At 44.7% G+C, this 25659-nt stretch overlaps 2 protein-coding genes across 4 annotated transcripts; one reads left to right on the top strand and one right to left on the bottom strand.

The window, feature by feature from the left end:
• Positions 1-745: 745 nt before the first annotated feature.
• Positions 746-4515, top strand: primpol (primase and polymerase (DNA-directed)). Its single transcript, XM_076727371.1, has 13 exons — positions 746-919; positions 1084-1178; positions 1273-1411; positions 1618-1765; positions 1843-1945; positions 2029-2177; positions 2276-2438; positions 2523-2620; positions 2725-2811; positions 3770-3878; positions 3967-4043; positions 4139-4185; positions 4288-4515. The coding sequence occupies exons 1-13, from the start codon at positions 746-748 to the stop codon at positions 4513-4515; spliced, it is 1617 nt and encodes a 538-aa protein (XP_076583486.1).
• A 238-nt stretch (positions 4516-4753) lies between these two features.
• Positions 4754-23886, bottom strand: acsl1a (acyl-CoA synthetase long chain family member 1a). 3 transcript variants are annotated; one of them, XM_076728449.1, is made up of 21 exons: positions 23800-23886; positions 14352-14564; positions 13601-13715; positions 13458-13522; positions 13274-13375; positions 12711-12810; positions 11902-12077; positions 10869-10901; positions 10616-10667; positions 10454-10527; positions 9669-9746; positions 8887-9021; positions 8641-8775; positions 8317-8412; positions 8160-8232; positions 7983-8071; positions 7018-7134; positions 6748-6891; positions 6554-6655; positions 6403-6474; positions 4754-5883 (listed from the first exon to the last, which is right to left on the bottom strand). In XM_076728449.1, exons 2-21 carry the CDS (start codon positions 14544-14546, stop codon positions 5743-5745), a joined length of 2094 nt encoding a protein of 697 aa, XP_076584564.1. In that variant the 5' UTR covers positions 14547-14564; positions 23800-23886; the 3' UTR covers positions 4754-5742. The 3 variants fall into 3 exon arrangements, with proteins under 3 accessions (XP_076584564.1, XP_076584566.1, XP_076584565.1); XM_076728451.1 differs by lacking the exon at positions 9669-9746 and adding an exon at positions 9809-9886 and having other exon boundaries at positions 23800-23878; XM_076728450.1 differs by lacking the exon at positions 23800-23886 and adding an exon at positions 16962-17045.
• Positions 23887-25659: the final 1773 nt, after the last annotated feature.

Here is a 25659-nt window from a genome sequence, read left to right as displayed (position 1 = left end):
TTTTATTTTTTTTTTTTAAAAAAAACGTAGCCGGAAGTCTTAACGTGGTGCACTTGATCCTGACACAATTCGCTTTCGACGCCTCTACTCGAAGCAGCTCCTTATCTTTTTTATTTATTTATTTCATCATTAGACTACATTGTGTTATATCTAATAAAAAGCTCCAGCTGGTACAGTCAGTACTGTTGACTTCGTCTTTATGACTCCGTTTTGTATTTTGAAGTTTATATTTGTGACCGGAAACACTACTGTTTCCGGTTCCAGACGCGCGAAAACCAAAACCAGCCGCAGTGACTGAAGTTTGTTTATGTTTCTGCTACAAACAGTTATCACGGACTGACGAGAGACTGAGAGGATTATTACGACAAACACGGCGGCACCGAAACCAAGCTACTGGACGGTTTTACTGCCGAACGTTAACGTTAACCGACGGTGAGTTAAGGCCAACGTACATTAGTAAGCTAATGTTAAAGTTATGCTAGCAGCTAGTGCTAGTCAACGTTATGGTTAGCTAGCTGCCAAAATTAGCTCTGACACGCGAGCGTTCAGTTGATTGGTCTTCAGCAGTACTTCCGTAAGTTAGTCAACAGTCTACAGGAGGACCAAAAGCTCCTCCGTCCACTCTGCCAAAGTGTCCTTGAGCAAGTCACTGGGTTTCTGTCAGTGCCAGGATGCTACGCTGTAACTGACCTCTGACCTCTGACCTCTGACCTCGAGCATATAAGTGGTACCTAAGCCCTGAAGGATGAGCAGGTGGGGAGACAGACTGAAGAAGGTTGAGCAGCTCGCTCAGTCGTTCCAGCTGAATCCTCTGGCTTCGCGCTACAAACCTCGACTGTGGCCGTGTCAGCCCTCCTCCGTCTGGAGGCTCTTCCCCCGTCAAAGTATGGCTATGGGCTTCGCTCAGAGCTGTAAAGAGGTAACAGACGTCGCTGATTCTGGACCGTCTCATCAGTCTGTACTGTAGGTTTTGTTCACACTGTGCCAGAGAACAGATTCTGGCTTGCAGTCTGAACAAGGCCTCAGATTTTACATCCAGTGTGTGAAGGAAACAAAAAGACATTTGTGCTTTGTTTTCTGTAGACTGTCCATGTGTTTGCACTTGAACAAGAAAAGACACCTCTGGGTCAAAGGATCTACCTGGTTACTAGTTACAGTGAGCTGTGGCATTACTACAGGTGAGTACCAATTCTGCTTTTCAAAATGAGGAGCAGCTTCTTTTATGGGACCGGAAAAGGTGCGATGAAGGTCATTTATCTCGATTTATTTCAGGGCTTATACACAGACCTTGATGCACTGCTATGAGGTGATACCAGAGGGCGCTATTTGTAAGCTTTACTTCGACCTGGAGTTCCACAAGCCATCAAACCAAAGGGCTGATGGGAAGGCTATGGTGTCGTCACTTATCCAGGTAGGTTAGGCTTCACTGACAGATTAACAATTCTAAAGCAGAATAATGTGCTGTGACAGAATCCGCTTTACATTCAGTCAGTTATTAAGAAAATAAGAGAAACATTAACAGAAAAGTTCACTAAAGGAAACAAATCCACAGGTTTCCTGGTGATCATTCACTCATATTCTTATCATTGTTACTGTCTGTGTTCTGTGTGTCGACAGTATGTTTGTGACAAGCTGATGGAGGTTTACGGGATCGAGTGCACCACAAACAACGTCCTCAATCTGGACTCCAGCACCGAAGAGAAGTTCAGTCGACATCTGATCTTTAATCTCCGAAACGCAGCTTTCAAGGACAACATACATGTGGGTGAGTTCTGACTTGTGAGAGGGCAATAAAAACTGTTCTTTCATAAGTAACTTCAGTGCATATCTTCTGTTTTTTAGGGAGGTTTATCCATGAAATCCTTCAACCGGTCCTGAACACAGCGGCAGGTGGAAGTCGCCTGGATGTTGGGAGGAATTCAGTGGCAGAAAACAGTGAAACACGGTTTGTTTTTCAGAAAATAAGCATTTTAATCTCTCTCCGATTGTCACACTGTGTAATTTTTCTCAATGATGTGCTGACAACAGAACACATGCTGTTTCTGTGGGGACGCCAGCAATCACGGCTGACATGGCCGACAGTCCAAAGACAAAGAGACACAAGCTGGAGGAGCGAGACCTCCGGTTCCTCCAGGTGAAGAGCAAGGACGGACAAGACTGTCTCTTTGTTGATCTTGGTAAGGGAAGCTGCTGTTTGTCCTTTCTTACTCTTATATCAGACCTCGTCAGAATGTACCCGTGGATGTATAATTATGGTCCTAATTTACAAAAACAGGTGTTTACACCAGGAACAGAAATTTCCGCCTTTACAAGTCATCAAAAGTGGGAAAGAACGCTGCGTTCACGGTGGCAGACGACAACACGTTCGTTGCCAAACCCGAGAAAGGAATTTCTGTGGAGGAAAGTGTCTTCTTGGCGTCTTTAGTCTGTAATTTGAGGTACATTGAACTCATTTTAACTCTGTGCTGCAAGTATCACCTTCGTGAAGTCAAAGCATCGGAGCTCATTCTGTGTATTTTTAGTTTCACGGGTCAGAGAATTCTTACATGGGACGTCCCAGAAAGCCAGGACGGCAAAACCTGGAGACCTCATCACCAGCAGGGATCGGACCTAAATCCAGGTAACAGATGTTTCTCTCGATAGACGCGCTGTGTGTTATACAGCCAGTCAGTGAGTCAGCACTTCACCTCAGCATGAACTGTTTTCTCCATCCGTCACCAACAGATTCGCTCTCTGGCCTCCGGTCGTCTCCTCACCAAGAAGTGGACGACTTTGTGCTGACTGTGGTCAGAAAGGACGGCGTACATGGAAGTAAGTGCTGTGCTGATGGAGGATGAGCTTCTGCAAAAAGATGCATCACTTCAAACATCTGCATGTCTAGTTTGGACCCAGGGCTGCCAATAATCATCATTTCCATTATCGATTAATCAGCTGATTATTTTCTTGAGTGATCGAAGAATTATTTTGTTTATAAAACGTCAGAAAGCAGTGAAAGAGGCGTGAGCCAGTTTCCTAAAGCAGAACAGCAGAAACCCTCATATGTGATGAACTGGAACACACTAATGTTTGACATTTTTGATTACAAAATAATTGAATAGTTCAGCTTTTGTTGATCAACTAGTTTATGGACATTTTTAGCAACGTACAAGATGATAAAAAGACCACAAACAGTCTGTTAGTGGAGCTGATGCGATGCTAGAGCTCAGAGTTTGACCACATCTAGTCCCCATCGTGATACAGCTTGAAGCTGTTTCTCGCTCTTGAAACCATCTGAGTCTGAATGAAATGACAGATATTGACTGATAATCCTGTTACACATCACTGATTTTCTTCCTCAAACTACAGCCCAATAATAATTTGTAGCTTCATTATAGTTTAGTTTTTGTTGTTTTAGAGAGATGCTGATTGAGTTTGAAAGATGTAGTTTGTGGTGCTGTTGCATTATAATAACAGGTGTTTCTGTTATTTTGTCCATCTCATATCAGTGAGCTTAAGATAAATAAACTCTTCTCTGTGTAATGTGAGTGTAGTCGAGCAGCATCACAAACTCCATCCTGCATACAGTTGAATCAACACCTGTTTAATCAAAGCAGGATTCGCTGCAGGTGTGTTCACACTGACTCACAGTCAGTTTAGCCTGGTGTACCTAATAAACAGGCAACTATGTTTATGAAAAACATGGCGTGTGTGTGTGCGCGCGTGTGTGTGTGTGTGTGCGTGTGTGTGTGTGTGTGTACATCAGTAACGTCTGTCCTGTTGACGTCCACAGACATCAGACGGTGGAACTACTTCGCTCCTGAACAACTGCTGGTCTACGACATCGTGAAATACCGCTGGTGTGAAAACGTGCGACGCTTTCATAAAAGCAACAACATCATGTACGTTTGTTTCAGGCAGTTTTTTTTTTTTTTTTTTAACACATTTTGTTCGTCCTCTCGTCTGATTCGCTCTGCCGCTTCTCTGCAGGATCGTCGTGGATCTCAAAGAGGAAGTGTGGTACCAGAAGTGTCACGACCCTGAATGCAAGAACTTCAGATCCCCAAGTATGTTACGACGCCAAGAGCGGCCATATTGGTTTTCTGGATTTAAAACAGCACGATCTGTCTGTGAGGTGACAGGAATATTTCTAATGTTTCAGGTTCCCCGCTGCCACAGGAGATCTGTGTCAGATACATCATGGCGCTGGTTCGTTTGTTTACTGTAACTAGCATCCTGATTGGCTGAAATCCGTCTGTCTTATTTCAAAGCTCACAGTGTTCTTCAGACCTGCCTTCTGTTCGCTGACAGGATGATGAAGACCAGGCGTACTTAATGGATGATGCCGGCAACATCGAGCCCAGCCAGACGCCGCCGCTCCGGGTCCCACAGAGCCCGGCGCCTCCAGGGGACGGATCTGCTGACGTGTGGGGGGACGACCGGGACTATTTAGAGAGCCTGGACGAGTTTGAACAGCGAACCGAGGACATCTCTGATCAGCTCCTGCTCAAATGTATGGCAGATTTTGACTCCCAGTAGACGGTGAGATTCATGTGTTTCTGCCTTTATTAGGACTATTTAAAGAACTGTTTAATAATTTTTAATCAATCAATCAATTAATACTATTTATTTAAATCCAAGATACACGCTTTAATGCACTTTGACAATCTTTTAGTTTTAACATTTCTTCTTCCATTTAGAAATCATAGATGCTTTTTATTGGTCCTTTCAAAATATGTTTCCCATTTTAAAAGACAGGAAGTAAACATCACAGTTTTGGAAGAAAGTATTTATTTTGTACAGTTGACAAATAAAGCTTCTGTACTTTAAAACTCCAGCACAAAAAAAAGTACGATAAGGCTTAAACTGTCAAGGAGGCCTCAACATAAATAGATGTAATCATCATAATTCAGGCAAAACATGTAGATTCAAAAGCAAACGTCAAGCAGCTGAAGTTCATGTGAAATGCTGAATTAATGTGGAAAAAACTGGCTTGTCTAAATCAGCTGTGATGCCAGTGCTCCAGATATTTACCCTGAAGACTCATTTTATTACACAGATGACAGTCTGCGGCTTTATCCTGCGAGCTGTGGCACCGAAATGTGAAAGTCCAAACTGCATGTACAGTATAGTGACCTTAAACATCGTCCATGCACGTTACCGGAAAACAAAAACGAGCAAAAAGGCACAAAAAGTCTGTCGAGCAACAAGATTCCCAGTCGACCACCAGCTCAGATTAAAACAGGGTGATCAGTCCTTCAGCTGAGAAACACAGGAATGCAGGGAATCACACCCAGAGTATCAGGCCTGTACTCGCACACAGATACTCAGCAGATACACTATTTACAGCTTTCACCATCCATTAAATATCAACTTAAATAGATAACCAAACATTAAATAGTCTGGTATATAAATAGTCAGTATTTGTTTGTAAAAGCGTGTTTATCGGATTTTCTTCTGCAGCTCCAAGAATAAAAAAATGTTTCCTCTCTGACGGTGAACAGGTCCGACAGAAAGGCAGTTAAGGCGCGATCAGCTTACACGTACTTATACCAGAACACGCTGACGTGCTCTGAGCTGGGAAACAGCTGGGAAAGGTTAGTGGTGCAATCAGAAGACAACAGATCCACACTGAGCGTCATGATTCAGTTTGTTTGGAAGCAGTTCTCACAAGACTGGGACGATTATCATGGTAGAAAAATCAAGAACCCCCCCCCCCCCCATACACTCTTTGATTCTGGCTGTGCTCTAAACGATTATCGCACTTCACATCTTAACGTTGGCGTAGAGCTCATCGATCTGCTGTCTGAAGTGGCTCCGGAGTTCGGCCCTCTTGGCCTTCAGGGTGGGCGTCAGCAGGCCGTTCTGCACTGAGAACATCTCAGGATGTAGAGCGATGTCGCGCACCTTCAGAGAGCAAAAGAGCAAAAGATGAAGGAGTAACAAAGAGGGAAAAGAAATCTTCAAAGTCAGGCTGCGCCAAACCGTTATTTTCACAGATTAATCTGCTGATTATCTTCTCGACGAATTATTTGGTTTCTGAAGTGTCCAAACAGTGAAAAATGTTTGTCACAAGTTTCCAACGAAAAGAAAAGCAGCACGTTCTCATAAACGACAAGATGTAACTACAGCATGTCTGCTCGAAAAAAGCCTTCAACAACTGGTTTGCAGTCACGTGACGTTAAATCCAGACGGAGGGCAGGAAGTGAAAACGTCTGAGGGAACACTGACTAATCAATGAAGTCGATTCATCAGTTCAGCTCTAGTTTAAAGATGACAAACAGAATTTTTACTGGCTGCATTTAGACAAGTTTCAGTTGCTCAATCAAATAAAAGAAAAAAAACAGATCAATAAAGAAGCAGTCTAAAGTCAAATTGATGAAAATGCAGAATTTTAAGGATTAGGTCAAACATGGCAACCATCACCTGCTCAAAGGTCTTGAGTCCTGCGTCTCTGCCCAGCCTCAGGATGTCTTCCAGAATGGCGTTTTTCACGTCCTAAAAGCAGTCAGACAACCGTTAGCGAGTGCGGCGAGTGGCGCCGAGCGTTTGGGCTGCTGGCGGTGATGAAGCTCACCTTGTTGTCGCACAGCTCAGAGTAGGAACCTTCAATCCCCTTTTTCTTGATCCAAATGGGTAAGAAGTCGGGATCAGGCACCACGATCCCCACGAGGCAGGCCTGACACACAGCGACACGCAGACTGAACCAACCTGCTGTGTTATGGTGACAAGATGTGACATTTAGCTCTGAAGCAGCTTCAGGTCACTCACCTGTAAACTGTCACCGTGGACGAATATCTGGGCCACTGGATCGCTGAGATTGTAGATGTTTTCGATTTTCTCGGGGGCGATGTATTCTCCTTGTGCCAGCTTGAAAATGTGCTTCTTCCTGTCGGTGATCTTCAGCGTGCCGTTCTGCACAAAGCAGGAGACAAACACACCTTGAATTTAAGGTTGTGGTTGATGCTTTTCCTCTAGACGTCATACGTCTGAGCACAACCAATCAGAGATCAATCGAGCCCTTCAGCCTGTTCTGCTTACAGGAAGCCACTTCCCAATGTCTCCGGTGTGCAGCCATCCGTCCTGGTCGATGGCCTCGGCTGTTTTCTCAGGATCTTTCAGGTATCCCTGGAACACATTTGGTCCTTTGACACACACCTGGAGGGAGAGAGACGACCACGGTGAAAGGTCCCATTTACACAAGCATGAATGTAAAGATACTGAAACGTCTCAGCAGTGATTGGATGAGTCAGTCCTCCTGACGTGTGGTTTTCAGTTAAACGTCTTTATCTGCTGTTGGACTGATTGACACTCATGTCCCCCTCGAGATGACTTACAGTCACCATCAGTTTGAAAATGAGTCCATTACTTCTGTTCATGACCAAATAACTGCAACGCTAAAGACATTCCCATCAGCCTCAGCGGTACTTTTTGTTTAGCGCTAATTAGCAAAAGTTAGCATGCTAACAAGCTAAACTAAGATGAAACATGATACCTGCACCGCTGATGCTACAGCGGCTAGCGTGGCTGTAGACTCTTCTTCACTAACGTACTGGAAAATGAATTCTTTTACGTGTTTATCAGGATCTAATTTGCCATCAGTGCACTTTATTTAAGGGGTCTGTCAGAGCTTTTCTTCATCTCTTTCAGTTCTTTCCATGTCTGCCTGACATGCAGCTGCTCTTCACAGACAGGAAACGCAAACATTGAGCTGTTTTAGAAAAAGCTGCACTGTTGATTCTGTGTTCCTTCCCGTCAACAGTCCAGCTTTGTTTGTATGAGCTTCTAACAGTTACTGCCTGGTGTTTTCTGGATGACGAGCCTTTTCGGACAAACTCACTGTTGGTTTTGGTCTCTTTGTTTATAATAAGTTAAAGTAATACTTGCATTACTCTGAGTATCTGTTCAGTTTTTTGCAGAATTCTGTTTGTGCGCACAAACCAAATAAACACATGCCCCCCCCACCCCCGCCTCGCTGCATGCATTTGACTGAAGCGTCGTCTCACCTCTCCCTCTCCGTTGGCTGCCAGGTAGTTCATTTCTGCCACATCCACCAGTTTGACAGAGTTGCAGGGCAGAGGAGGCCCGACGTGACCTGGAGCCACAGAGCACAATCAATTCATGTTACACACAGATCATCAGAACGAGCACGAGCAACAGGAAGTAGACGTCGCAGCGTTTACCTGCTGTCCAGTCTCCAGGCATTGACATGGAGCACCCGGCGGTGCACTCCGTCTGACCGTAGCCTTCATAAAACTGTGGAGCGCAGGGCTGGTTTTATTGTTTTTAGTGATAATCGCAGTGATTGATTAATGCGATGGAGGCGTGGGTGCGGCTCACCTGACAGCCCAGCGCAGCTCGGAGGAACGTCAGGATGGTCGGAGACACCGGAGCTGCTCCAGTAATCATGAGTCTGACGCGACCGCCAAGACTCGCCTGCAAAGCGAAACAAACAGGAAACTAAACATCAGAAAACTCAACTGTTAAAACTCGTCATGTGATTAGTGTTTGTCTGACCTGCAGCTGTAAACGAATGTCATGCCGTTAGTGAAGAATATGTGATACAGAGTCTAACAGTATAAAATCTGTCGACATGGTTCTGAATCTTTATCTGCCGACCGTGTGAAAATTGACCTCAGGAAGCTTTTTGAGCGCCGTGTTTACCTGAACCTTCCTGAAGATGAGTCTGTCCCACATGCTGTCCTTCCTCACCACACCACTTTTGAGCTCGGCCTCCTTCCTCCTGAAGGCGAAATCGAGCAGCCATCTCTTCAGCGGCGTGTTGGCTTGACTGAACACCTGTGAAGGATTGACACGAGCTCATTTTAAGAGCTTCCAGCTCGAATCTGCCACATTTTATATTCGACATGGAGGAAGGCCACAAGTGGACAAAGGTGAGCTTCGTCTGACCTTATCAAACATGCGGTTGAGGAGACGTGGGACCACCGGGAAGACAGTCGGCCGCAGCGTTTTCAAATCGTCCATCAAAAGCCGAATGTCACCTTGGAAATAGCCGATTCGAGCCCCGTGGATGAGGATGACGCTCTGATGAAGAGAGACGCTTATTCCTACTGGAGTTAACTGACTGAAGTGACACGACTCATCCACAGGAGGGCAGTGTTAGTCATTAAGGTTTCACTGCACATCCAAACATTCAGTGTTTGTTATTGAAGCATTTTCATCACTTCATAGCATCACACATGGTTACTCGCTCTGTTTAAAGCTGCAGAAAGTTCGGAGGCATCTGAAGCACCAGAACCACAAGCAATACTGCTCTTCATGCCTTAATGTGAGAATAATAAACAGGTTTTTATTTTTTTAAGTAACTAAATAGACCAAACTTCTCAAAAGCTTCAGTATTCTATCTTGGGGAAAAAAACTCTAATATAAAAGAGCCAAAAATCTTATGACTTTCATATGGAAACAGTATTATAAATCATTTAATGCCAACTTTTAGTAGACTTTCAGATACTCTGCTACAAATACGTTTCAGTCATTACTCAAGAACCTTCACTATTTTCTGTCCTTTAAAAACAATATCTACTCATAATACAGCTGCTGAAACACATTAACATTAACGTGAAAAGGACCACAGACTAAAAACTGACTTCAGTGAATCATGACTCCAGCTGTCCTGTGACTCTTAACTCCATGTTGTAATTTCATTATTAAAGTTAAAGTCCAGCACATACCTGTACAACCCTCTCAAACATGTGAGCTAGGGGGAGATAGGACACATGAATATCATGGAGGTCCAGCATGCAATGCACCTGCAGGAGACACACAGAACAAAACACGTGCAGGTGTGCAGGTCAGGCGTGACGAACTGTACCTCCACCACCCTCTCAAACATGTGGGCCAAAGGGAGGAAGGAGATGAGCACGTCTTTATTGGTGGGCTTCAGTAAGCCCTGGACGACGCCAACAGGCACAGAGGAGGATGAGGAGGAACAGGAAATACAGAGGAGGTGAAAGAGGGTCAGCCTGAGTCAGGAGGGGATTTTAGATTTTAAGCAAAGTCCATCAAACAGCTCAATTAGATTCAGATCTCATGAAAGGGGTTGGTTTGGTTTCCAAAGTTTGGGCAGCAGAAGGTGTGAAAAAAGGTGGGAGGACGCTATTTTTATACATGCAGCTAGTAAAAAACAAACTGACGAAGGCCCAACAGCCTCCACCAAGAAGACAGGGGAGGGGGTCCATATGCTGATATCTGCCTGAGAGGCAAAGTTCAGGGCAAAAAAGTCGATAATCACAAAGCTTATTGCTGTGAGAGCAGTTACTATTAAAGGCCAGTCAGGGGATAATGATCACTTTGATCAACTCTCATGTGGATTTTAGTGAGTAAACCAAAGAAGAAGCATCCACCTTAAAATCGAGGGGACCAGAGTCAAACATACAGAACATGATCAAACAATATTTAAACAACTTAAGATTCAACATTTCACATGTTCCAGAGTCTAGCTGGTGTGTTTGTTTACCTCTGTTATTCTAATGAAAGCTGCAGTGTTGGAGATTATATTTCCGTGAGTTAGCATTGCACCTTTTGGGTTTCCTGAAAGGATAAATGATGTTCACGATTACAGGAAAATATAAAAACAACCGTGCCAAAAGGTTAAAGGTGGAACAAGCCGTGGAATTACCTGTGGTTCCAGATGTAAAGCAGACAATCGCCAGGTCCTCTGGTTTCGGGGGCTGGAATCAGACCACAGATCTACACTAATGCACAAGAAGTCTGGATTTCTTTTACATTGGAAATGTGTGAGAGCTGCTGTTAACAGAGAAAAACCTGATTTTCCACTCACACTGAGTCTTACAAGCCAACCATCTAACTCTAAAGATGATGAAAATGAGCTTTCAGTCATGTAATCAATGAGGCGCTCTGATCCAACTCACCACTGGTTTCTGGTGGTTGGCTTTGCCCACGGCCTGGAAAAAACACAGAACGTACAGTGAGATGTGTGATGTCTGCAGGAAGAGCTGATAACAATCACACTCTGAACACACGGCGCCTCAGGGCCAAATTCAACTGAACACACTCCACTGCAGCAGCAGTTACAGCCAATTTCCTGAGCATCTTCAAAACTGAAATCATACTAGTCAGCTCTAAAACAAAGAAAGAAATGCTGTTTAATAATCTGGAAAATGAACTCCCTGGATCAAATCTGAGGTTAAAGTCTTGGTGTCATCCTAAACTCAGATCTAAGCTTCAAGTCTCACATCAACAAGGTGACTAAAACTGCATTTTTCCACCGTAGAAACAGCGAAAGTACAACCATTTCTAAACCAAACAGCTGAAAAACTGATTCATGCCTTCATTTCAAGACGACTCGATGACTGTGACACATCATTTACTGACCTCCAGAAGAAAAACCACTGACAGCTCACTCAAAACTCTGCAGCTCGACTACGAACCTGAACCAAAAGCAGAGACCACATGAGTCCAGTTTCAGCTTCCTGTAACATTCAGGACTGAGTTTCATGCCCCCCTCCTTGTATACAAAGCTCTTCATGGACGAGGACCAAGCTACTTCGCTAACTGCCTCAACATTGTGATCATCTGCTGCTGGTTTATTGGAGGTTTCCAGAAACGGTCAAAAGAAAATTGGACCTGCAGTCTTTGTTCATTCCACTCCAAAGACGACCTGCAGATATCAGGAAGCAGCTCACCGAATATTTTCAAAAGAAAGCAAAAAACTGATCACTGATGGGAGATGAAACAGTAGTAGAACTGAGAAACCTTGACATCCACAAAAGACAAGGAGCCTGGTGTGTTTTGGGCGTGACATGAACTAAACCAATCAGTGTCTTTTCTTGCTCTTTAAATGGCGGATTCGGTGAGAAGTGAACGTTTTTTTGCGTCGGTCAGAAACTAGCGATGACCGCCGAGTTCAAGCGAGGCCACAGAAGATCAGGTTGTTGTTCTCACCTCCAACTCCTTCAGACTCATAATCTCGACGCCGCACTCCTGTGCACGGGTCGCCAGCTCGGCGTCAAACGCCTCCATGAGCACAATCGTCTTTATCGTTCGCGCATTCCCGCTGATGCAGTCCAGAATCATCCGAGCCTTTTCGGGAACGTCACAGATCACTGAGGAGATGGCAGCTGAAGCACAGACAGAACCAAAGGAGTCACTTTGAATCGGGATCAGGGTCTGGACTCGTCGATTTTACTCTAAATGGGACCAAAATCTGCATTTGAAACTAGTGATTGAGACCACAGACTCATCTAGAAACTGTACTAAATCAAAGGATTTAGTCTGCTGTCAGCCTTACCAACAAGGCCCGGAACCCCCCCGACACTCTTCACATTCCACCTTGGACTCATTCTGTGACATTGATTGATATAAATATAACTCTATGCGTTACATTAACGCTCAACTTGGACTTCTTTCTGGAAAACAGACTGTGTTTCCGGTAAATAGCAACAACATAAACAGACTTGTGTATATATATTTAAATTGTTATATTTTATGCTCTTAGTAGATGTGTCATGCACCAATTTCACCAGAAAAAATTCCTCGTATGTGTAAAAGCGTACTTGGCAATAAAGCTTTTTCTGATTCTGATTCTGAGGAGAAGCTGGGTCATTTTCCCGTAAGCTTCCATACAGACTTGTTTTTGCAACCAGTGGAGTCGCCCCCAGCTGGCCATTAGACAGAATGCATATTTAAGACACTGGCCTCAGTTTTCAGACCTGGAGGCTTCGTCTACAGTGGGAAGGCGCCCCTCAGCGTACCTTTGTCGATGATGTAGCCGATGGCCTCCGTGCCGAGCGTGTCGTACAGAGGAACCGCCACCATGGAGTACGTGTAGCAGGCCAGTTCTGAGATGGTCCACTGACAGACAGACAGACAGACAGACAGACGTTAAATCGCTCATGAAGAAAGTGGATGTGAAGTCTGAGTCTTCAACACTTCAAAGACTGGCACTGATGATTCATACAGTGGATGTTTGAAATCTCAGTTTCCTGCTCATGATGCAGTAAACTGCTGAGTGACATGACAGTGAATGCAGCAGTGACTTCAGCTGCAGTGAATCCACCTTTCCTCTGACTCTGCTGGGTGATGCTTACAAACTCTTTTATGGTATCTCATCATCACCATTGAGTTCAGTGTTTTCACAGCATCACCGTACAGTCAGTATCGTGGTCTGTGGTGCGTTCACTGCAAACTGTTAATTAGTGGATTGGATGAGTTGCTTCAGTTTGCTGAGACAGTAGGAGGAGAAAGACGGGATTCAATGACTGTCTGACGCTACTGGCTGTACGCTTTGAGAGGTCTGTATTGAGGGTCGTTGTACCTCCGGCCTGTTCTGGGAAAAGATGCCGATGAACTTGTCTCCGGATTGCGAGTGGCCTCTGTGGAGGAGAGCTGAGCCGATGTGCTCCGCTCTGTCTGCCACCTGCGAAAATAAAATACAGCTTTGTAGTCGTGTGCTGTGGACAGGCGGAATATTAGACTTCCTGTCTGCGTCCTCGCCTCACCTCTTGGTACGACAGCCACTCGTACGGCTGGTTTGGCTTCCTCGACCCGAGACAAGGCCCGTCATCTGTGACAGAGTAAAGCTCGGTTAGGGCGGCGCTCTGCGGGCGTCTGCAGGAGCGTCACGGTCAGCTGATGCACTCACGTGAAACTCTGAGCCCTCGCTGGAACACCTCGTACATAGTGCGTGCGTCGCTGTAGTAGTACATCAACGGCGCGTCGCTGTCGTTCAGCACTGACCTCCTCGCTCGTTCTCCGCCCTACGGGAAAAAAACAGTTACCGCCTCCACCATGTCTGCCTCCTCCAAGCAGTTTACATCCACGACTCTGCAGACTCAATCGATGCATGTTTTTGACTTTGGAGGAATAAATTAAAGGAATTAAGTGTGTTTTCTGCAAAATGGAAGTTATCACTATACTGACACCATACAGAGTGACCACTGGGTTGCCAGGTTGTTGAAAAAATCCTCCCTCTTCCTAGGTACTCACGAGTAAGTGCAGTTAATGTTAACAAGTCATTAATAATTGAAATGAATGACCTCTACAGTTGTAAATAAGATGATCAGCAGTTCATGAATTAAAAGACAAAACATCCAGCTGCTGGAAACAAGGGGATTTTTCACAACCTGGCAGCCCAAACGTTGCTCTCATTGTGGCTTAGATTCAGCTTTGGTAAATAACTTCTGCACCATAAATGAAATCATTGGTGGTTCTGGATGATAAAACCCAGGACTTTCTTTCAGCCCTTTACAATGTGGCGGTGTTCAGCCTCAGCTTCCTGGAAGGATCCTGCTCGCATTCCTGCTGCGTGACGTCTGCTGAACAGCGTTCTGCCTTCCAGCAGTTGCATCATGCTTCAGTTATTCCTCTAACACACAAGATGGACAGAAATGTACCGGTATTTCCACTGACTGCAGGCCCAGATCACAGGGGGCTTTCAGGGCTTTTGGCCGGGAGGCAAACCAGTAGGTGGTTATGGCGGCGAAGGCGCCCACACCCATGAGCGCGTTGGTGGGCAAACCGCGAACATACTGCCGAAGATCATCCAGCTCGGGGATCCGCAGCTGTCTCAGGACTTCCTGAGCCTGCATGTCTGTCCTGCTCTGACCCTGCAGGGACACAGAGGACGAACATCATCATCATCATCATCATGAGTCGACTTAATTCTGCTTTTCTGCTTCTGCTCTTTCTGGAGTTTTCAGGGAAACATTTCTTATTTCAAAGGAAACCGTCTGTAAAGCGGTGACACAGCAGATGTAGTAATTATCCTCTTATCAATCAGTCTCTTGTTTTAGAGCATTTCACAGCAACACGAGAGCTGAACTGAACTGAAGAAGAAGAAGAAGAACACTGGTCCCATTCAGAGACAATTTCTGTTTGTCCACGTCGAAAAAATACAACCCAAAACTTTCTGAATGCTAAAACATCAATAAGTCCACAATCAATCATCAATGATCAATCTGTGTTCACTGACAGCAGCTTCATGTGTTCATCTCCTTCATCCTTCATGTGTTCACAAAGTGGTGAACTTGCTCCATCCTCTATGAACGACTGAGTCTTTCCAGGACGCCCCTTTCATACCCAATCATGATCCTCTCACCTGTGACCAATCAGCCTGTTTACCTGTGGAATGTTCCAAACAGGTGTTTTTGGAGCGTTCCACATCTTTCAGTCTGTGAAACGTGTTGCTGCTTCAGATTCACAATAAGAGATATTTACAGAAATCAAGTTGGTTTTGTTGATGTTTCACACAGCGACTGAACTTTTGGGGTCAGGGTTGATACTGAACTTCTGTCAAACAAGAAGCCCAAAATGTTTTAAAGGCAGTTTGAAAGCAGACGTACAGACAGGAAACATGAGTACAAACAGGGAGGATGGCGATCAATACAGCAGCAACAAGGCGATTAATCGATTGATGAATCATCAATGAATGAAAATGATCTTTTCATTCTTAATCGTTCAAAGTAAAAAGTGAAAAGTCTCTTGTTTGAAGTTCTGAAATGTTCCTCCATGAGGACAACATGACAAAATGTAATGAGGAGTCTCAGTCCAGGATTATCTCCTGACAGTGAGGTGAACAGGATTCAGCGGCGCTCTGCTCTGATTTCTGTCACACTGATGTGATAAAAACACAGAAACATGGAGGACAAACCGGAATAAAGCCTCGAGGAGTCAGGAACCATCCACATCCTCAGCATTAATCTATCCCATTATTTGACTCAGGAACGTTAAGATTTCAGATACGCGACGTCTTTAAAGTCTATAATATTTAACATTGTGAAAACAAATGTGACATATTTCCATTAGACCCTTCTGACTGTGGTTTTTAAAGATCTGGACACCAAGTCCTTCAATAAAAACAGGCCAGAAATGTCCTCTTTGAAAAGCTGATTCTTATCACTCATATTCTTTCATTGTTCTGGAAATTTCATTTTCTCTTTTAATTCCACGTTCAGCAGTTATGACTTCTTTTTAAAGTGGTCTACAAGCTGTCGGCCATTAGATGAAGCTGATTGTTATAGTGAATCAGGATGAACCAGCAGCGATGAGTTCCTTAAGAACAATGAGAGAACAACCTTTTCATGAACTGCATCCTTTGTTCTACAACAGCTCGCTGAAGCTTTGCACCTTTAAAATCCACCAAACTGAAGCTGTGAAGCTTTCAAAGTCACTCACACACTCTTCGTTCTGCACTTCCACAAACTGCACAGAAGCAAGACGTTTTCCTCCTCAGCAGCTGTGCACTTGGAAACAAAGACACAGGAAGGAAATGTGACTCCACAGTGACGTAAGGACATGGACACTGTGCACGCCGCGCCGAACGCCACGCCGCCGCCGAACTCACCGGGCCCAAACCTCCAAACCTCAAATATATGGCAGCTCCACTAAAAGTTTAATTCCACAGTGAAGTGATGAGCAGAGCTGTCTGTGCCTTCTAATTACATGTTAATGTAAAATTAAAGCTGAATGAGACAGTGGCATGAAAGACTCGTTTACAGCTCATACATCTCATTAATCATTACATCCAAATATGGAAACACATTCATTAATATGTCACTCTTCAAACAGGTAAAGGGTTTTCCTGGCAGCTTTTTGTACGCTGCGTTCAACTCATTCGACCTCTAGATTAGATGCGAGCAGCCCTGCGGTGACATGAACGAGTGAACAACCTCCACAGAGGTAACAATCGACTTCTCACCTACTTCTATTATTAACACGGAGCCGTGACGAGGGCCCCGTGCCCCCCGGGACAAAGGACCGCGGAAGAGCTGCCAAAAAAAGCTGCTTGTCTTTACTCTCAATGACAACTTAAGTACAGTAAACTGTTGAATGTGCTGGAAGATCAAAGCAGATCAGAAATAATCTCCTTCATCTACGCTCAGATATCAACACACAGTCCTCGGGTCCATTTTCATCTGAAAAACACATGAGAGCTCAGAAATGCTGCCCTGGTCTTACAGAAGAACATTTGTGTGTGAGCGCAGGACAAACAGATGAATACTCACAGCGCAGAGTGTGTGTGGATGAAGAAAGGCTGAGGCTGCGTCCAGAGCCAGAGAGCTGTGCTTATCTGAACGGCCCTTTGCTGCAGCAGTTGCTATTAGAGGGACTCAGGCTGACCTCTAATAGACCTCTGAGGTTCTCACAACTATGAATAGCAGAAACACGCCCCCTCCAAACAGAAACACAGCCGGCCGCCAGCAGCAGCTCCACGCTCACTTTCTGCTGTCAGGACGCTTAAAATGAGCATACAGGTGGACCACAGCCGCCGCAGGTGTGACGGAGGCCAGAGACTCCAGCAGACTCCATCAGACTCCATCAGACCGAACGGACTGAGAGCTGATCGAACTGATTCATGTTTGTTCAAGGCCGGCTGCTTATCACACGTTATCTGTGCTCAGGTCCTCTGTTGCCGAGCATCTAAACCGGTGAAACTAATCCAAAGAAGAATTACACACAATTACAGGAAGGTCTTTGTGTCCCACACAATAGACGTGTTGACACAATCCCTGTTTTCATGCTGAGACAGAGTGTGAGCGCCAGCACTGACCAACACAGTCAACAGATTCCACCGAGTCCAAGACACCGAACAAGAGTTTCCAGCTGCTGAGGCACAGCTGAGGCCAGCCGAGGCTAAATCCTGCCTTTTCAGATGACACATGCCAAAGCTGTGCATGTGTTTAAGCACACCGTTCGTGTATTTATACATGCTGTTCGTGTATTTAAACATACTGTTCGTGTATTTAAACATACCGTTCGTGTATTTAAACATGCTGTTCATGTATTTATACATACTGTTCGTGTATTTATACATACTGTTCGTGTATTTAAACATACTGTTCGTGTATTTAAACATACTGTTCGTGTATTTATACATACTGTTCATGTATTTATACATACTGTTCGTGTATTTAAACATACTGTTCGTGTATTTACACATACTGTTCGTGTATTTATACATACTGTTCGTGTATTTAAACATACTGTTCGTGTATTTAAACATACTGTTCATGTATTTATACATACTGTTCGTGTATTTAAACATACTGTTCGTGTATTTAAACATACTGTTCGTGTATTTATACATACTGTTCGTGTATTTAAACATACTGTTCGTGTATTTACACATACTGTTCGTGTATTTATACATACTGTTCGTGTATTTAAACATACTGTTCGTGTATTTAAACATACTGTTCATGTATTTATACATACTGTTCGTGTATTTAAACATACCGTTCGTGTATTTAAACATACTGTTCGTGTATTTAAACATACTGTTCGTGTATTTATACATACTGTTCGTGTATTTAAACATACTGTTCGTGTATTTATACATACTGTACGTGTATTTAAACATACTGTTTGTGTATTTCCTGCTGAAGCTCTCTGCTACAGCCTGAGAGCAGAGACAGTGTAATCAGCTGCGACTGTAACTAGAAAAACACGCATATTGATTATATTGTATTCTGAAGCCGATCAGTGTGAGAGTCAATAATAACTGACACAATAACCAAAAGTAATGTAAGATTATGGTTCATTCAGCAAATGAAATTTTAGTGAATCATAAATCATTTGAAGATTTATCAGATGACACCAGTGACTGACTGACGGCTTCAGAAACTTTTCTCTGATATCAGACTAAATCTGAGAGTGACAGTGATTCTGAAGACGCTGACGTCTTTAACGTTAAAGACGTCTTTAACGTTAACGTTAAAGACGTCTTTAACGTTAAAGACGTCTTTAACATTAAAGACGTCAGCGTCTTCAGACGTCTTTAACATTAAAGACGTCAGCGTCTTCAGAATCTCAGTGTGTCTCAGTTTGTTGTTATGGAGGATGAGGTGACGCTGGAGCTGCTGCCTGTTTTCTCATTAATTTGTCTTTAAAGGATGAACTGATCGTCACATCGGCAGATTATTTTCCACCCGACTGACTTCAGACTCTATTATATGAAGCAATATTGAAAACTGGGTTTAGTGTCAGCTCTATGCCAGACAGCCAACAGTGAGCAAATGTCACCCGTGCCCTGATTGGCTGAGAGCTGTGGAAGGCAAAAGGTACCCCAGCCACCGCCTCCACTCTCCATACTTGGCCTGAGAACATGACGGGCCAATGGCAGAGCCGGCTCGCCGGTCACCCCACACCAACCAAGACGCTGGAAAAAGAGGGGAGAGGGCAGCTGGTTCATCTGACACATAACACAACATGAAGAGCGGCGGGCGGCGGCTCGACAGCCGGCGGCGGCTCGACAGCAGCCCACAGCTGGAGAGTTTCAACGGTCACCTCCAACCACAGCAGGAAGTCACAAACAGGCAGAAACACACAGGCTGCTCAGACATGTTGGTCCTGGTGCAGAAGCAGCTCGATTTAAGCTCATTATTATCAGAGGAGGATTAAGACACGGAGCCTTTAAACAAACTTTACTTAATCCCGTTCTGACGATCTCAGAAGCTGCTTCCTCTCAGCGTGTTCACGGGTTAATCGATGCACGAGGCTGCAGAGTCTGAAGACCTCCTCAAACCAAAAGCACAACTTTTCCTGCTCTGATGTAACATGCAGCTGTTAGCATTTCCAGCTAACTCGCTCGAGACCTGCATCATATGCTGGAACAAGTCTGATCCTACATTCCTTTGTATCTTCATACATTTCGAGCACTAATGAGCTTTACGCTGTCATACAGGAACAGAGCAGTTTCTTCATTTAGCTTTAATGTTATAATTCGTCATCAACACGTAACAGGACGTAAAGAAACGAGTGAGCTGGACACGTTAAAAAACAGCTTTTCAACCAACTCACGGAGCTAACGTGAGCTTAATTACTACAGCTGCTAAGATCTGCCAACATCTGTCATTTTATTCAGAGAAATGGATGATCACCGTCTGGACAAGATGAGCTGCTTTTTGTCCAATTCTGTTTGACCAAATCGACTGTTTTTAAGAAATTACCCAGAATTTGAGATGGTAAATCAGAGCTGTAGCAACAAAGCTAAGCTACGTTTTAAGTGATGGTTAACAGAGGATGTTTGAGTTAGGGCGACTCAGTCCAAGCATGAATAAAACTAAAACCACATTCACCAGGAAACGTCCAGTTTAGCCACAGACATCTGATTTGAACAAGTGGTGCTTCATCGTTATACCACTTTATCAAGTTAAGAGTGAGAAATAATCTTATTTTAACAGGATTCAGTTTATTAACGGGCACGATGGAACAATACGCTGGAGGAGTTTTCTGTAAACAAACACAGTGTTCACTATTGATTCTGTTCTAAAAATGCAAAATGCGGATATCTGATTATTGACTTATTAGACGTTGATTCTGCTTCAGTCCAGCTGCCAACAGCTCATTGATAATTCAACAGTTTTACAAAAGCCCCCCCAGAGGGAAGGAGGATGAGTCGATGTGTTCCTGTGAAGAGCTGCTTTCACAGAGACGCGGCATGAGGCGGGACACTTCCTTCATTAGAGGAGCGAGCAGAAGCCTAAAGGCAAGCTGTGAAAGTGTGAACAGGAAGTCAGTCTCAGCGCGGTGAATGTGGCGGGCCAGCTGACACGCAGCAGCCAGACACTGAGAAATATGGTGACGGGGCAGCGAGCGGCTGCTGAAGCTCATGTGGCTCGGCATGACGTCCTTCGGCTGCCTCGACCCTCCGCCTGACTCGTGTCCGTCCTCCTCCAGTCACATTTAACCCCGGTGTTAGGACACAAAGGCTGACCTTGCACAAGACAAACCACCGCTGGTCCCGACCTCCCTGATGAAATCGCACACTGCCAGTCACATGGTCGCACAGTGGAGAAATATACGGGAGGGGAGGGTGGAGGGTGGAGGGGAGGGTGGAGGGTGGGATCTGTGAAGTGGGACAAAGGTCAGGCCCCCGTCAACAGCTTCCAGCACAGCGTCAGGACACATGACCTCTACAGGACCCGGTCACAGGAAAACCGCTGCTTCCACATGTCTGCACAGCAGATCACTTAGAGTGCCTTTGATTTGAGGTTTGGAATCACACAAACACACTGAGAGGATCCACGAGGTCTTCACCGTAAAACACTCTGACACTTCTTAGACCTGAGCAGGTGTGTATCCAGTCCCTGTGAACAAACAGGGGGACTGACTCGTGCAAACGCTGCTCCGCAGCACGACTAGTGGTCACAAGACCAAACGCGGTGCCTTTACGTGCTGTGTTACTCTGCAGCTCAGTGACTTCAGGTTGTCGAACACATCAGCTGACATTAGACGGTGGAGACGTTGAGCTCCTTCTGTTGACTTCCTGTCCTGAAACGTCTCACCAAAGGTCTACAGGAGTTTCACACTGAGCAGCAGACTCAGACGTCAGGTGGACGATCGTGATCACTGCATTTTTATCTATTATTACAGCGGTGATATTAAAGGGATACTCAAACATGAGCTGCCTCTTTTCGCTCAATGTCAGGAAACACTGGGCAAAGAAAAACGATTGAACACCTGATAAAACAAACAGCAATGAAAATGAGGTTTAGGCCGACGTGCTTTGGAAGGAATGAGCTGCTCCACAATGAAGGTTAATTATTGACTGATTCATCCTCAGAGTTAAACGAAGAGTGTGATTAGGCCTCAAACAGCCTGGGCAGTAAACCTGAAGTATATTATAAAAGTACAACAGTCTGTGTACATGTACGCACAACAGACACATTCTGACGCAGCACAGGAAGCAACAACCAGCCGAGCTCGTGCTGCAGGACCAAGTGTGGAGCTAACGTTAGCTGTGGCTACGAGAGACGACACAAAAACTACAAAAAAACAGAAGTGAACTTAACGTTCACAGTTTCTCTGACTGTCCGTCAACACGGCTGCAGTGTGTGGGTCTACAGGCAGATGCTACCAGCCACAAAACACTGATCAGCTGATCAATAATCGGCTAATCGTTTTACCTCTGCCTACAGTCAGAGGAGGTTTTTCAGCAGCCATGCTAAATGAAAAAAAAAAAAACCCTGCAGTTTTTGGTGCTTGGAACTATCAACACCTGAACCGACATCACGACCGAAGAGCGCAGCATGAAGCAGGACCCGCCTGGATGAGCTTTCCACCATCATAACTCTCTTTAACTGGCTTCATTTTCCCAGGATGGGACGACTTCTTTTAAAAGGCTGATGCTTCCTCAGACGCTCCAGTGGAAAGTATGTGCGAGAAACAGCCGTCAGTAATTCATTTTCCTCTAAGATGTTTGTTGAGCCAGACGCTCGGCGTGTTTCTCTCACATGACTCTTTGAAATTCAATTCGCCGCTCGTGACATCAGGAAAAGTTGTTGGGATGACTTTTCTCAATCTTGGCCTGAGCTGAAATTCCTGCTTTAAAGGGCCCGTGTCGGAGCTGCACTCGAACGTCACATCAACATCAGCTCAGGTGTGTGCGCAGGCTGACGCTGGTGGTCTCAAAGGACCCCAGAGAGATCCAGAGTCACCACAAAGTGTTTGTGTGTCCTCCATGAAAGCTGCTGCTGTTCCTCAGGGCTGGACCACATGACTGAGAGCTTCACGCTGCGTCTGCACCGTCACTGCTCAGCACCACCCGAAACGCTTTCAAACGACCTTCCACAGGGAGGAACCGACAGACACCCACTCAACACACATTCCACACATTCCTGCTGGAGGAGGTCTGCCAGAACACGCAGACATCGGTCCCACGCACACCCCCGACCTGGACCCCCCCCCCGAGTGGATTCACAGAAGACGACACCAACGAGGACACAGTGAGATCCTCCAGATGTGACCTGATGTCAGAGTGCATTAATCTGCTGAATATCTCTTATTGTGAATCTGATGCAGCAACACGTTTCACAGACTGAAAGATGTGGAACGCTCCAAAAACACCTGTTTGAACATTCCACAGGTAAACAGGCTGATTGGTCACAGGTGAGAGGATCATGATTGGGTATGAAAGGGGCGTCCTGGAAAGACTCAGTCGATCACAGAGGATGGAGCGAGTTCACCACTTTGTGAACACATGAAGGATGAAGGAGATGAACACATGAAGCTGCTGTCAGTGAACACAGATTGATCATTGATGATTGATTGTGGACTTATTGATGTTTTAGCATTCAGAAAGTTTTGGGTTGTATTTGAGGCTGATTCACCTGAAATCCATCCTGGAGCTTTTGATAAAACCTCTGCACTGAGTGTGAATGAAGGCCAGAATCATGGAGCAGACTACAACCTGAAAACAGCTGCCTCAGCCCCCCCCCCCCCCCGTGTTATTTCTGACTTCCTCCTTTATGAGCGCTGACTGCTTTCAGGTTACCAGGTCTCTCTCTCTCTCTCTCTCTCTCTCTCTCTCTCTCTGTCACTCACTCGCTCATTCACACACACACACACACACACACACACACACACATTTTAACTGATTTGGCGCGTATGCTAACGGTTGATAACGGTTACATCTGTTCGTCTTTCCTCTTGTTTTATGCAGCGAACAGCTCAGACTGAGATTGGACGGAAACTTCAGGACACAGTCCGGCTGGTCTCTGATCAGATCTGATGCTGCGTGTCTGAGGATGTTTCAGCTTCCGCCATAAAGACGTTTTCTGTGCACCGATAAGCACCGACAGGACACAGAGACACGTCATTCTGCTTAAAGACGTGATGTCGACTGAACAGACTGTCCGTGTGGACCCCGAGGGACAGACGGAAGTGAAGACTTGATGCGTAGAGGAGACGCGAGACGCGGCTTGGTCTATTTAAAGGCGACAGTGACCGGAGAGCAGCTTTTATTGTTCTCGTTGAAGCTTTTTTCAAACGCGTTTTAACACCTGAGAGTCGACGTGAAGGTGTGAGGAGAGCTGAGGCGGCGCGTGGGCTCGTTTTACTGACCTGTGAGGAGCGGCCGACCCGGAGACTCGAACCTGGTTCTGAGCTGCGGCGGCGGGCGACGCGCTGTTCAGCTGCTGCTGCTCTCAGCCAATCAGGAGCGAGCACACGTGTTGCTTTGCCTAAAGTTTGAGAGGCGGGCTGCCATTGGTCAATGTGCTGTGATGGAAGATGTACTCGGATCATTTACTTGAGTAAAACTACTGAAACCGCACTGGAAATACTCCATTACAAGTAAAAGTACTGCGTTAAAAAACAAACTGAAGTAAAAGTACATGAGTAATATCAGCAGAATTGAAAGTTTAAGTATAAAAATGGTCATTGTTTAATTATCAAATATGATGTTTTGGATTAATATTCCTGCTGATTTTCACTGCTGTAGATGTTTAAGCTTGACTTCATTTGAACTACTTTACATACTCATAAACTACATTACATACTTTTCTCAGTACATAAAGTGAAAATGCATCATTTTCATATGTTTGTAGTATTTCTGTCCTGTGAACCACAGATTTAAAAAAAAAATCACCTTTTCACGAGCTCAGATAAACAGCTGTTTTCAGATGTGTGATAATCAAAAAGAGTCAATGAGGTCACATATAAAATACACCAGTCACTGTTTTTCTGAGTACTTTCACTTTTGATGCTTTTGTGCATTTTGCTCATAACATGTCTTTAAATTTGCTTTCATTAAAGTTTCTGATCCTACCTGTAACGGAGTATTTTCACATTGTTATTTTGGTGTATTTACTTAAGTAAAGGAACAAGGTACTACTTCCACCACTGTACTGCACAGTACTGCCCCTCACATCCGGCAGCTCAGAGGAAGACAAACTGGAAGTTAGCTGACACATTTTCAACCAGACAGAAACTATTAATAGCCTGCAGTCAAGTGGAGGCAGGTCACATGTGTCCGTTAACATGAGTACACTCATCCAAGTTCTGCATTAAGTACAATTCTCAGGTCCTTGTACTTCAGTATTTAGATTTTAAATTACATAATGTCACTGCATTTCAGAGCAATGTAGTACTTTTTACTCAGCTGCAGTGACCAGAAGAAAATATGATGATTTACTTTGAGGTTGAACAACCTGCAGGGTCGTGACCTTTATCTGGGAAATTTGGGTTTTTTCAGTTATATCTGCAGTTGAAACCTGACATCTGGCTCGTATTACAGGGTGAACTCTAATATTCTAAGTACTTTTGAATCTGAGTATTTTTAGGCCAACAAAATAAGTCAAGTATTCAGAATCTTTCCTGCAGGAAGGAAAAGGCTTGGAAAAATATTCAGAGTCTCATGTTGGAAATTTCCTAAAAGATTTCCAGGACAGAAGCGCACTGTGTGATCTGCTGGTAATTACATGGAAACCAGTGTAACTGAGTTCAGTTTGCTGTGGCGAGGTTAGAAGCAGGTGCTGATTTGCAAAAGAATTTCCTAAAAATAAAATAATTGAGCACTAAAATGAATAAAAGAAGTGGTATTTTAGAGATTTTCCGTCTTTCTCTGGTTCATGAGCTCAGTGTTTCTTCGAGTTCTGGCTAAATCTTTTACTGCCGTACATCAAGCAGACCTACACTTTGCTGCCTGTGTACTTTTACTGAAGTACATTTCTAAAACCACATTTACAGAAGTCTACGCTGAGTTCAAAACATATTTAGTGTCTTCTCTCTTTAGTGTCTGCAGACAAGATAATAAGTGATGGAAACTGACTTGTTCACTGCCTTGAGATGGATGTGAATGTGTGTCGTCCGCGTCACAGTCATGCTGAGTTTTGATTTGATGGATAATTTGTCCGTGTGGCTGCATGTGTACATGTAACAGCAGGGGGCCATGGGTGGAGCTGTGGGGAACACCACAGGTCA

Source organism: Chaetodon auriga, chromosome 4 (genome assembly GCF_051107435.1).
Source record: "Chaetodon auriga isolate fChaAug3 chromosome 4, fChaAug3.hap1, whole genome shotgun sequence".
Classification (NCBI taxonomy): Eukaryota; Metazoa; Chordata; class Actinopteri; order Chaetodontiformes; family Chaetodontidae; genus Chaetodon; species Chaetodon auriga.
Note: the sequence above shows the minus strand (reverse complement) of the source record. Positions and strands in the feature narration are given on the sequence as shown.